At 31.8% G+C, this 14,000-nt stretch overlaps 1 protein-coding gene across 1 annotated transcript; it reads right to left on the bottom strand.

Moving 5' to 3' along the window:
* Positions 1–395: 395 nt before the first annotated feature.
* LOC132757033 (glycerol kinase-like) lies at positions 396–11,380 on the bottom strand. Its single transcript, XM_060748216.1, has 17 exons — positions 11,263–11,380; positions 10,366–10,439; positions 10,047–10,153; positions 9,596–9,673; positions 8,953–9,032; positions 8,495–8,632; positions 7,921–8,030; positions 7,593–7,695; positions 7,098–7,165; positions 6,665–6,707; positions 6,324–6,404; positions 3,650–3,728; positions 3,052–3,148; positions 2,734–2,818; positions 1,904–2,024; positions 1,425–1,637; positions 396–1,060 (listed from the first exon to the last, which is right to left on the bottom strand). Exons 1-17 carry the CDS (start codon positions 11,353–11,355, stop codon positions 1,056–1,058), a joined length of 1,575 nt encoding a protein of 524 aa, XP_060604199.1. The 5' UTR covers positions 11,356–11,380; the 3' UTR covers positions 396–1,055.
* Positions 11,381–14,000: the final 2,620 nt, after the last annotated feature.

Genomic DNA, 14,000 nt, shown 5'->3' with positions numbered 1-14,000 from the left:
ATTTAGAAAGATAAGAAATAAACATATGTATTTACATGTGCCAGTTTGTTCTGTTCATTCAGGAACCATAAAACACTACAAATTCATACCATATTAAGATATTTATATACAAACTGTGAGATTTTCACCTACGCAGACAGAGTAATGTAAATGTCAATAGTTTACGATATAATGATAAGATTTTACAATAAGCAATGGTGTTGTTGTAGATAATATCTGATTGGAACAAATGATTGTGATTTTTCTAGGCAATTTAGATGATCAATATTAAGTAATCAATATCAAGAATACTATTGACGCACGTTTGATTAGGAGCTGAATGCCTCTTAACCTTAATGAGATCGTCATTGCTTGTGGATATTTTCTTAAAGTACTTTGTATTAAAAAAATATTTCGTATAGACTTAAATTATCGTTTGTACCAACTTTTGAAATTTAATAAGAAATACCGCACTCCCGCTAAAGACATATTTGTAAGTTATATTATCTGATGCAATTTTTATTATAATTTGTTTTTGTTTGTTTGTTTTTTGTTTGTTTGTTTTTTCTTTTATTTTTTTTTCCTTTTTTGCTTTTTACTGAAACCCATCGCTACTTCTATCAATTTGGAAATGATTGAACTGAGAAACAAAAATGCTTTGCACACTTAATATTTTGTTTCCTTATTAAACGAATTATATATTACATGTATGTTATATTATATATGTTAATTTCAGCACCTGTCATAGTAAATGAAGGTACATGTTGTATTGTTTATAGACAGATTATGTCCAAATATCTGACACAATATAGTACGTACTACTTTATCTCAATATATGTCTTACATTACATAAATGTAAACATATAAGAATTGTGTTTCTTAAAAATATGTTTTTATAATCATTATATTCACTGTTGATATACCAGTCATACATCATGTCTATATAATAGATAGGCTTCACATCACTTGCCTCTTAAAAGTCTGAAATATGCTCTTCAAATTACATGTTTATTATCCTGGTATACTATTTGTACAAGTATACTCCCAATTTCAAGTATTTAAAACGTCTTCAAGCCTCATTCTGAAACAAGGAATATAAATTCAGCTCAAAAGTAATGAATTCTTTAAAAATCAACCAGTCTCATTTTAATAGCAAGACAATACCAATACAAATATATTTCATCTTACAGCTTCTTCGGGTTCATAATTATACACATTTCTAAATTATGTGTGTTGCCGAAAAGTAATATTGTTTTAATATTTATTTCATATCACTTATTTTACAACTTCGTTACCATGTCTCTATAGGTTTAGATATCTTAAAGATCAAAGACAATACTTCAACTATTTTCAAATTATTTTTTAAGCTTAATCCATTATATATTCAAAATAAAAGATAGACAATCAATAGTTTTAAGAATTGAAAGGGAATTTTGATATCACACCATCTTGTTCGTCAGAGTGTATCCAATGCATAGAGTGGCTCACTGCCTCATTCCACCTCTTAAATTTCTTCGCGCGTTCCTTTTCTGAGATTGTAGGTTTGAAAACATCTATTTTATCATTACGGTTGTCAACGTCTAGATCCCATATCCCAATAGCATATCCTGCTGCCATAGCAACGCCAAGTGCTGTCGCCTCTTGCATTGTTGGACGTTCTGAAATGAAAAACCCACAATAAAAGTTGTTTAAAAATTAGACAATATAACCCCAAATTCTGAATTTTATTAGAGCACAGACACGTTCTTTTATGAATTGAAGAGTAACAACCCGTTAGCAAAATGAGGAATCAATTTAGACTACTGGAAAAGAATGCCAAATTTTGTGTTCATAATTTGTTCACTTTGATATATATTCTGTTTGGAACTAAATAAATTGATAAGATACTTCCATTTTATAAGATATTATCACTGAGGGCACCTACCAACAGTTGTTCCGATTATATCAGCTAATAGTTTCATGAGAAGATTGTTGGCTGTCATACCTCCATCTACCTGTACACACTGCATATCCATACCAATGTCAGCATTGGCTGCATCCACAACCTGTAACAACCTAGTCATCAGTCTCAACCCTTAATCTGCTGAATCTGTGTAATTGAGTTACTATGCTTTAAATTTGGAACAAACAGTTCATTCAAAGTTTAAGGGATCTACAAACAGTATAGAGCCTGGTTAAACTGCGTAACGTCAGGCTGACCTGGCTCTATACCAGCGACAAATGCTAATCACTTTATATAATAGCAGATTTATGGTTAGATTTAAACGACAATTTATATTGACAAAATAAAGTATTGAGATCGCCTATACCGTTAATTTTGGAAAAGCAGGGGCAGAGCTTATAATTTTTGTCGCCTTTTAATTGTATTTCAGCTTTTCGTCTAATTATTACTCAAATCGAACCACAGACCGCTGTTTGTTAACCGAAACAACAGTTATAAATATGGATTTACATGTATCCATTAATCCGTCAGTAGTTACATATTGATTTCACATAACCAGAGTAGAAATGCTGAAGATATAAATGAACAACAAAATAAGATTTGAACATCAAATATCAAATGTATGTTTTGTAATGTAAGTGTATATGTTTTTAAAAAGCAACTGAGAAAAAATATATTGGATTTGCAAATACATGAATAAAACTAGATTGATATCAATATATGCTCATATGGAATATAATTATGAGTACAGTGTATATAGAAAGAGACAATTCTACCTATGTTAACAAATGAACGAAAATGATAACATTTACCTCTTTTGTCTGAAAGCAAATTGCCTCCAGTGCGGCACGGGCAATATGTTCTTTTGTTGTATGTTGACTAATGCCACAGATAATTCTGAAATTTTAATACTATCATGAACTACAACTTGACAAGATACTACCTAATATAATGGTTGAGAAACAACTGAGAAAAAATAAGATAGTGTGTTTCAAATTAACATTAACGATCGAAATACGAAAGATACCTTGTTGAAACAAAACAAAGCGTACTGCAATTTAATTTTTATGAAAGTACAATGTCTGCATGCACGAATATAATCGAAGGAATAAGACAATATAAGTAGTTACCCTCGGGCATCATTTTGAAAATAAGGACAATATAGACCAGAAAACGCCGGAACGAAGTAACATCCATGCGAACCATCTACCTTCATCGCCAACTCCTCTAGAAGAATCAAATTTTATATATTTGTAGACAACATAGTTTGGATTATCAATACCTGCAATCTCCACTTTACTGCATGATTCTAGCAGACTTACCTTTTCTAGATAGTTAACAATCTTTTAAGTTTGAAGTAAATACCTGTAATCGGTTTTGACAAAAAAATCTAAATCAACAGGGAAATTATTAAGCTTAAATGGCTTGAAAGATGATCTCCCTATAAAAATTCATTTTAAACAAACAAATGTAACCAATTCACGGTAGAAATAACTGAGCTGAAACAAATAATAATACTACACATGTAAATCAAGTTTGAAGTGAATAGCTTTTACCGTTTCTGAGAATAGGGCCATAACGAAAAGGTTTAGCAACGCCGTTGTTGGCGGCACCGACGCCGGCGAGAGGGTCATGACAATAACTGCACATTTTACTTCTTAAAGTAGAGCTAAAATTATAATTGTACGGTTTTATTCTGTATCACATAGGTATAAGTATATAGTTTACCTATCTCCTCCGCTGACTGTATGATTCCAACATTATCCCTCAACCATCTAATACACGAACCTGCAGTAAGACTTGCACCCTGTCCAAATAAACCAAATACATAACTTTAATCAGATTAGAAATGTTTTAAAATGCAAAAAAAAAAAAATCATTTGAGACGATTTTTTTATATGCATTAGATGGGGTGTGTAACACCGCACTTTGGGGTCAAACGCACTTTGGGGTCCAACCCCAGAGTGCGTTACGCACTTTGGGGTTCAATTTCGACCCCAAAGTGCGTTAAACAGGTACATATGCGTTTTTTTACATCAGGCAAACGACCGCACTTTGGGGTCAGAGTAAATTTATGTTCATTATGTTTTAAATATGGTAAACAATGGTAAACAAAAATCAAGGTATTAAATAGACACAAAACATGTCCCCTGAATCAATAGGGATTTAAATGGTCTTGATTAGTAAGTTAAGAACTTTCACTAAATAAATCACCAAATAAAGAATTTGTATCAATTATTCAGCTTAAAATATGTTTTTCTCAACTTTTCCATTTATTTTAAAAGAATGTACACCCTTCATTAACTCCATTGTTTTTAGCTAAATGCATCATTTTCCCGTTTGTTATTTACACATTTTACAGAAATATGATAGTCTTAGCATAGACAAAGGTATAAATTCTGGATAATCTTATTTAGACATTTCAGTAAAAAATTTGCATGATAATATGTTAAAATACCCATTTATTTAGCTAAATGTGACACATAAGAAACTTGACAAGGTGTAGATGCGGCTTTAATATGTATTTTATATAATTATTGTTTTTTTTTTTTTATTATTATATATTATCATATAAGTGTCTATTTGGAAAGGGCTGTTGATTGGTGATCAGTTATTATTCCATGAATATGCACCACTCAACCCCTGAGAATAGCGGGGGGGCACTGACTTTAAACCAAGCCGACCACTGGTAAAATCTTTGCTCTACGGGGGATATCCAGATAATAACATTCCTGCCTTATGTCCCGGAACAGTGCAGACATTAAAACACGATTCTATTTTAACCCGAACTCCCCCGGGGTCAAGGGAGGTGGTTACAAATGACTGGTGTATTACAATAATGCACAATAAAACATCTAAAAGGGTCCTTATATTCCACTGATTTAGAAAATATATATATATATATATATATATATATATATATATATATATATATATATATATATATATATATATATATATATATATATATATATATATATATATACACATGTATATAAATGTACATGTATATATATACTAAAAAGTGTTGTTATCATTTTGATACCTCCAAAAATGAAAATGTTGGTATTTGCAAATGGCGTTTGCAAATGGGGTACTGTAATTTACCGATGGCGAAGTGTTTGAAAATCAAAAACAAAAAAAGTTGCAAATGTCACTTTTATGCCACCGTTCAAAAAACTCTAGTACAGAAATTGTGTATTCCTAAAGTTAAAAGATGCTGCGAAAAATATCCCGTTCTGTCAGTCATTTACTTGATAACTTTTGGTGCCATGTTGAGCCCCACTTTAAATATGTTGAGAATGAAATAAAATGCAGTTAATATTTTTTTCCAAAGAACTATAAATATACTCTATTGCAAGGTTCTGGTGAAACATCAAGTTTTTAGATCAGACTATAAATAGTGATTTTTACAAATATATTATTAAGCTTATCAACAAACTTAAGGGTTTTTGTAAGCTCCGTAACAACCGTTCGCCAGAGGCTTTTTAATGGGAATTCTTTAGAAAGAGCAAACATGAATTTTATAATGTTAAAATAATGGTATCAGAGAAATGTAAGATGTTTGTTACCCTAATAAAGTAGCGATAAATGTGAAATTATTTGTAATAAAAGTTGTCAAAACAATGTAGTATTTGACTGCCAAATAAAATACTTATTCACTATAACTGTACGCATCGTTTTCAAAAAGCAACAGATGAAAAAGATGGATTAGGTAATTGGCTAATGTGTATTTTTTTGATACTAGTAATATAAAAGAACATCAAAATAAAAAAGCTTTTAAGAAAAACAAATAAAAGCATAATGGGCCTTTAAAATGTTATTTTTAACCCTCGGGGGATCGATGCAAAACTTGAATAAAAATATGTATGCAAAACTTAAATAAAAAATGCAAATGTCACTTTTATGCCACCGTTATTTTGTTATATGAACACAATTTTTGTATATTTCAAGTGGTAAAATTAATGAAACTTTTATCACTTAAGCATCATCAAAGTATTGACCGCCATCTTGAACTCCACCTCAAATATTTCAATGTCGCAGATCGAAAATAAGTCAGTATTCAGTATTTAAGCAAAACTCAGATTACACCTTTAGACCTCTGGAACCCAAAGTGCGTTGAAATGTAGCATATTAACGCATTTTGGGGTCAATTTTTCGATTTTGACCCCAAAGTGCGTTTGACCCCAAAGTGCGGTGCGAAGTTTAACGCACTTTGGGGTCGGACCCCAAAGTGCGTTTGACTCCAAAGTGCGGTGTTACAGGGGTGTGCCTATAATATTTAAGACACGACGAATGGAACAAAAAAATATTAGAAATCGGGCGTGAATGAATAATATAACATTTCCATAAAAGATAAAGAAAATTGAAGATCGAATGACTAATGTTTTTGGCATCTTACCTCAAAAGCATACACAGCCGGCTTGTTTGGTCCTAACTGATAAGCCACACATGTCAATAATCCACTTTTAGATAAAATTGCCTAGAATATACGTACGTTTTTCCAGAAGCATTCCAAGTCATTATTAAAAAATGTTTACTAATTTTTATAACGGAAGGATATAGGACCATTTGTCTTACGAAGAATATAAATAATATGTATATATGGGTTGTGTATTGTAAAATTGTAGTTAAAATATTTACTCAAAGGTACGAGTATCTTGAATAAGAAGAGATAATAAAGGGTCTATATTACTTCTATGATTTGTAGATAAAATATTTTTGTAATATGATCATTTAAACCTGTTGTCCAATGTTCATAGACAGACACAATGCTGTGCCATATCTGAAATGTGTAAAAACAGAACGTCAGACAAATTATACCGCATCTTAGAAAAATGTCTTATACATTGTATATAAATTGAAACTAGGTAAAAGTTTAAATATTGATATTTAAAATATTCAATAATTATGATAAATTTCCTAATTTGAGTCTCTGTAATACTAATAATTTCAAGAATTGTGAAATATTTATGCTTGTTAAAAGATACACAAACAATTCATATGTGTCTGGTGTATTTTCTTGAAAAGTTGGCATTCTTTTAGTCTTTATAGTACATCTTCTTATTTACTATAACTCAATCATCAAAGTCTTTACATGTAAAGCACATCGATTATCTTTATTTCTTTTATGTTTAAAAGACTTAACGAAAGTCAAATTTAACTAAACATTTACGTTATCTTCGTTTGGCCAGGTTTGAAATGCGAATGTCCCACCATTGCCGCCTGTTGATCTCCTAGTATCTGGAAGAAAAATCTGGTAAATATTCATTATTATAGGTGTATTACTTCAAGACAATGTATTCAAAAATGGAAATATGGTTGAAGTCTGCAAATACTATTTTGGCGGGTGATACATGTACAAAATTATTATAAAGAAATATTAAAGGAGTGATGTTCAAACCGAACTATTGTTAATAGAGTGAATTTATTTAAAGGCAGTTTGTAGAATTATAGCTATATATCAATTCAAGATTGTCAGTTATACATTGGTACTTTAGTTATATTCATTCAAGATCATCAACAAACAGGGGTATTTTGCCAATCCAGTGTTTTAAATATGTGGCATAATCATTAAACGCTATGCGCATGTCATGAAATTATTCGCAAGTTTGGAATACATTACAATTAAATTTGCTCAAAAACATTAAAAACAACAAAATAACCTCACCCCCGATACCGGCACGCCTGTCAAAGGACCATCATATATGTGTCCATATACTTCAGCAGAACTTCTCACTTCCGGTAAAATATTTTTATCTACACCAAAGAACCTGATTTAGGAGAAATATACTTTAATTTCAATGTACTGTTTCACTAGATCATATTATGTCGATCAAAATTTACTCATGACCCCTCTTGAATTTCTGTAACGCCCAAATTCCCATATTGTTCAACCATTTAAATTTTCGTTTAATGTATCACTTTGTACTGAATTTCAAATGTTTTAATATATTGTTATATATAGACATTATTGAACTAAACAAGTAGTTACTCACTGACACAGATGATCATCCCATTTCAGCTCGTGTATATTCAGCAGAAGTGTTTTACTGGCAAATGAAACATCTGTGATATGTTTGCCACCGTCCTTTCCTCCTGTCAAATTCTGAAAAAATAATGACCCAAATGCTCTGAAATTGCTGAACTAAAACTTCTAAGAAAAACAATGTATACATAAGGGAGGGCACCGTATACGGGGTGCAGGAACACCGTAAAGCAACCAGTAGAGCACCGAACACCGTAAAGCAACCAGTAGGGCACCGAACACCGTAAAGCAACCAGTAGGGCACCGAACAATGATCGCCGTACAATACATTAAGAATGAACATGCAACAAAAATGATTGAACGTTCGAGGGAGGACTAGCTTAATCCACCAAACGTCACAGACAACATGGTTGTAAAGCCATATAAATTTTGGAATAAAAATTCTCATGTTAAAAATATGCATCTATGTGTAAGCATTTCAAACATTTTTATCGACTGAAATGACTGAAGATGAAGAAAGAATAGTGAGAAACAATTAGTATCAAATTACAAACAAGAATCAGAGTACAAATATATAAACGTACCCAGAGTAACCATGAGTCTACATTTCCAAACAAACATCTTCCTTCATCAATCGCCTTGACAACAGCTGGACAGTTGTCTAGCAACCAATTTAAATGTATAGCACTGAAGTCGCTCGAAAGCGGAGCGCCGCAAAATTGCTGATAGAAAATAAAATAGCGATCTTGTTACAAGTATTTTCAGGAACATAAATTTCAAAGCTTAATGGGCAAGAAGATGTGCAGTTTGGAATTAGCTGCAGTATCTAGAGGAATATAGAGGGTATTGAAGCTTTTTTTATCAAAATGCAAAACAATATTTGAGAAAAGGAACTAAAGAAACTAAATTAATATGCTAGACTAAGTACTAAAGATTTAATAACGGGTCATTAGAAGTATGGCATATTGCAGTAAATTGATATGATACCAAGTTAATTATACTACTACAACAAGATGATTGATATACGTGGGGAATGACATACTCTGGTATAGTCCTGGCTTTTCTCTGTTGTCTTGGCGATGAGATTCTCTATAGTAACACCTGTTCTCATATCTGACCAAACTAAAATTATGTTATTGTATCTATTTACTTGTTTCCCAGTTTCTAGCATTGTCACATAAATTATATTCTGTTTGATCTTGTAATTTTATAATTGATAATTTATTGAATTCGGAAACTACAATTTAATATTATAGTAAAACAGTTTTGACTTTAAATCTTCAGCGACATTAGATTCGATTTACTATTCAGATGATTATTCGGGTGAAATAGTTCTAAATGAAGGAAATGTGGTGTCATGTGTAGGTATAGAGCATCCGATTCCTATTCATAGGTTCAGAATCTCACTATTGGTGAGACTCTACACTTCCACAATCCACACTGTTGCCATTAATGGTTACGAAACATAGGAAGGAGTCTACTGACATGACTTGTAGCGCATGGTTTAGTTCTCAAAAAAAGGGCTTTCATTTAAATTTATCGGAAAACAAATGAATGCCACCAATTGTTAGAATCTATGTGACAAAGTTTTATTTTTGGCATGATTAAGTTTTACTTACAACTTAAAATATCACTCTTAATATTGTTGTAGTTTCATTGGTTTAACTTTTGTAATGACATAATACCTATAGCATTGTATAACGGCTGTCCAGTGAACTTGTCCCAGACAATAGTCGTCTCCCTTTGTGATGTTATTCCGATACCTAAAAAAAACAAGAAACGTTCAAACGATTAAAATCATCTATTGTGATTACCGATATATACAAAAAATAACTTACAGTCGAACTTCGTTATCTCGAACTCGGAGGGCCTGTGCAAATCTGTTCGAGAGATCGGTAGTTCGAGCCAACCGAGGTTGAACTATTTTCACGACGGACATAGGCCAGCTTACATCATGTGATGTAGATCTTACTCGATGCTACCTCTGGGTGTTTAACAATTCTTATTTGTGACATATTCTTTGCCAGTAACTTTTAGATCTGATAGAATTAGATCTGGAGACTGAGTCAGATATTGATAATACGTTCAAGTATGTTTGTTATGATAACTGATGTATGCTATTATATCTATACTTACATTTGATATCAGTGTGGCTGATGTTTAGAGCCTTCAGATTGTCTACAGCTTTAGCAATACATGTCTTCACTGATTCTAATATCTCTACAGGATCTTGCTCCACCCACCTTAAACATCACATGTGTGAGCACAGATTTAGCTACTGACAAAATACGTATATAATTGAACAATAGCGAGAATTTACAGTGCAAGAACAATGAATTTTATGAAATAAAAATGCATTTTATATTACGATTTTCTTAACAACACTTTTTTTTTAAATTTCAAAACACTTTGTTCATGTATATAACTGACGAAAGGCATCATTTTTCATAGTTACCCTTCGTGTGGACATTTCCGTTGTACTTCAACCTGGTGATATGTTACAACCTTTGAATCTTTGCTCGAAAATATCTAATAAAATATAAATCAAAATGGTAAAACATTATGCACTACTGGTAAGATTAGGTAAATTTACAAATGTTTTAAAATGTTGTAAAAATGGCTTTAGAACATGGAGACTGATTATCATCTGAAGAAAATAGCGCTGAATGTGAAATAATTTGTGATTCAAGAGACGTAATATTTTGACTTCTATACAAAATACTAAATCATTATAACTGTACTTATTGCCAAAAATGTCAAAGACACAATTTAAGATGGCCCAGCTAAATGAAAAGTTATGTTGTTGTTGTTTAATTTTTGGAAACTGTAACAGGGTCCAACAAAGATGAAAAAGCTTTTTGAAAAAAAGCATTTTTAAGGCTTAAAGGCCCTCTAGTCAATAAAATATTGCCAGCCATTTAGTATTTGTCTTTTTAAACGTCGATATGCAGACTTTAAGATAAACGTGAATTTACTGAATTGCATCTTAATTTAACCTAGATCTTATGAACCTCAGTGACATACTTATACCGTGTGTACATATTTTCAGCCATGTAAACTTTTTTTAATGATTTTAAACTTCTCTTAAAACAAAATAAAGCTCTTAAAATAAGCCCTTTATGATTATTACAAAATTAAATTAGCGTGTATTTTTCGACTGTTAATTAACAGACCAATTATATACAATACCTGCAATATAATTGTACAATGTACATGAAATGTATTGTTGCTTTTATATAAGCGTGCCATATTGACATACTTTTTACATCAATGACTACTTTTTTTAAAAACACAATACAAATGAACATAACAAAACAGGGATCTTAACAATAATAAAAAAGAAAAGAAATACCAAAAATCTGGAGCTGCTCGTTCCTTGATCAACCGCTCCAACTAACGGACTAACACAGGTCGCCATTTTTGTGCCCTCTGTTATATGAAGCATAACTAATAATATTCAACGATCTTTTTAAAAACGATACAAACAGACGCGTATCTAGAATGAGGCAATTTGTATAGTATCAAACAGTATAATGCATCGCGTCTATAAAACACTATACCTGATATGTAGGTATATATAATTAATATAAGAGCAGCCTCAAGTTACGTAGGTATTATTTGCCTAATAATTAAAAATTGAGCTTCATCTGTTTATTTAAATGAAATGAGCCGCGTCATGACAAAACAAACATAATGGGTTTGCGACCAGCATGGATAAAGACCAGCCTGCGCATCCGCGCAGTCTGATCAGGATCCATGCTGTTCGCTAACAGTTTCTCTACTTGTTATAGGGTTTGTAAGCGAACAGCATGGATCTTGATGCGCGGATGCGCAGGCTGGTCTGGATCCATGCTGGTCGCAAACCCATTATGTTTGTTTTGTCATGACGCGGCTCATTTCATTTAAATAAACAGATGAAGACACACTGGACGTGTGAATTATGACATAAACTGCAAAATTAAAAAGAAAAGCGTACATGATCGACCGCTACGCAATGCTACATGCCAAATATTTAAGCTCTCACAAAAAGAGAATTGCACTATATAGAACATGTAAGTTTATAATAAACTAAGCTATCACCGGGGACGGGACCATTTAGCCAAATAAATCACTTCTGTTTCACAGTATAAGTATAATTATATAAAAGTGACCCAAATTTGACGTCAGTGGCATTGTTTTTAATTATAATATTTGTTGGGGACCACCGGAGGGAGGGCCTTTATGGTTTTGATTTGCACTATTCCATATTGTTTTATGCAGTATAGTTATGAAATTGTAAATTTGTGTATTTCAACATTTTCGTTTTGTGGTAGGGAGAACACCAAGTATTTCATTTTGAGTTTTCTGATACAATATTTTAGATTTTTTTATGTTTTATAGTTACAATATAATATATTATTTTTATTTCACAGAATTGCATTTTAGTTGTTAAATATAGCATAATTATATATGTCATCAGAATAAACATCGTTTGTTTTATTGTATTGTTGTTGATTTTATATTACTTAATATTACTGTGTTCAACGCCATAGGGTACATTTATTATCATAAAAGGCATTAAATTAAATAAACAAGTTTCAAGTTATATAATACAGGCGCTGAGCAAAGCAATTTTGGACAAAATTTTAAAGATTACTTTCTAAAAGTCTATTTCAGTTCTTATGATCTACATATGTATGCATCAAACTGGGACCATTTACAAAATGTATATAACTTTTTGTACTGGGCCACATAAGGATCTTTTCTCTGAATTTCGGTTAAAATCCAACGTCTTGCTTTAGTGATTTTATTTAGAGAAATTGTTGCCAATAGTGACACATTGCCATTGCAACTCACCTCTGAGCAAAAGCACCATTGTGGTATTTAAAAAGTAACATTGAACATCTGGATGTAAGTGTATAATTGGACAACAGGTACTTGTTGACATCAGGTTCTTGGTGACATAATTATCACTAGAACTCCGCGAGTCGGATGTGTCGCCTTGTGAACAATATAGTTTAGGAGAAATGGCCAGGACAAAAATGAAATATGAAAATTAACAAAGGGCAATAACTCAAAAAAAAAGAAATGCAGAGCAGCAGTTTCTGTGCACTGCACTTTTTATTAATAAGATCTATCATCCTATGACGTTTCAAGTCTATAGCTTTTATAATTTATGAAAAATGGCCTGGACAAAAATAAAGTATGAAAATTAATAAAGGGTAATAACTCAAAAATAAGAAGTGCAGAGTACCAGTTACTGTATACTGCACTTTTTCTTAATGGGATCTATCATCGTATGAGGTTTAAAGACCATAGATTTGATACTTTAGGAGAATTGTCCTGGACAAAAATATAGTATGTAAATTAACAAAGGGCAATAACTCAAAAAATAAAAAATGCAGAGTACCAGTTCTTGTGCACTGCACTTCTTCTTAATGAGATCTATCATCCTATGAAGTTTCAAGTCCATAGCTTTTATACATTAGGAGAAATGGCCAGGACAAAAATAAAGTAACATTAACAAAGGGCAATAACTCAAAAATAAGGAAGTGCAGAGTACCGGTTCTTGTGCACTGCACTTCCGGTCATTATAAGAAGCATGCATACCAAGTTTGAAGTCAATCCAACTTATAATGACTGACTTATGCTCTGGACCAGCTTAAAGGGACGCTGACAAAAGTAACCCCTATATGTCGCCTTTTTCAAGGCGACACAAAAACAGTTAGTTGCTATTGGTTACTTTCAGCAAGCTTATGCTGCCATTTTTTACTTGTGTATTCTTAAAACAGATATTTTTCATGGAAGACCAGTCCTTTTTTATGACAAGTATTAGTTTGTTCAAAAACCAGAACATAGTTACCATAATTTCAAATGAAAACCTAACCTGTCTGAAAAATATGAAAAAGATAAAAAATTATATTTATTTATTTTCCAATATTGTGTACAGAGTGAATACAAATTAACAGGTTAAAAATATAAAAATATACAACAATAGTTCCTAGTACAAGTATAACAGCATACATCGTGTCTATGAATAACTAACAGTGATTAATATGTGTGAATTTACCAGTAATCCTTGACCTCACAAAAAAATCTTGAATGGACTTG

The sequence above is a fragment of the Ruditapes philippinarum genome, unplaced genomic scaffold (genome assembly GCF_026571515.1).
Source record: "Ruditapes philippinarum isolate M1 unplaced genomic scaffold, ASM2657151v2 ctg114_1_1_1_1, whole genome shotgun sequence".
Taxonomy (NCBI): Eukaryota; Metazoa; Mollusca; class Bivalvia; order Venerida; family Veneridae; genus Ruditapes; species Ruditapes philippinarum.
Note: the sequence above shows the minus strand (reverse complement) of the source record. Positions and strands in the feature narration are given on the sequence as shown.

Coding starts and splice junctions, on each gene's coding strand:
- LOC132757033 (XM_060748216.1), bottom strand. CDS start 11,355: ATGCTTCATATAACAGAGGGCACAAAAATGGCGACCTGTGTTAGTCCG. Junction 8,633..8,952: donor AAAGCCAGGACTATACCAGA/GTATGTCATTCC, acceptor ATTTTCTATCAG/CAATTTTGCGGCGCTCCGCT. Junction 2,025..2,733: donor TTTGCTTTCAGACAAAAGAG/GTAAATGTTATC, acceptor AGGTTGTTACAG/GTTGTGGATGCAGCCAATGC.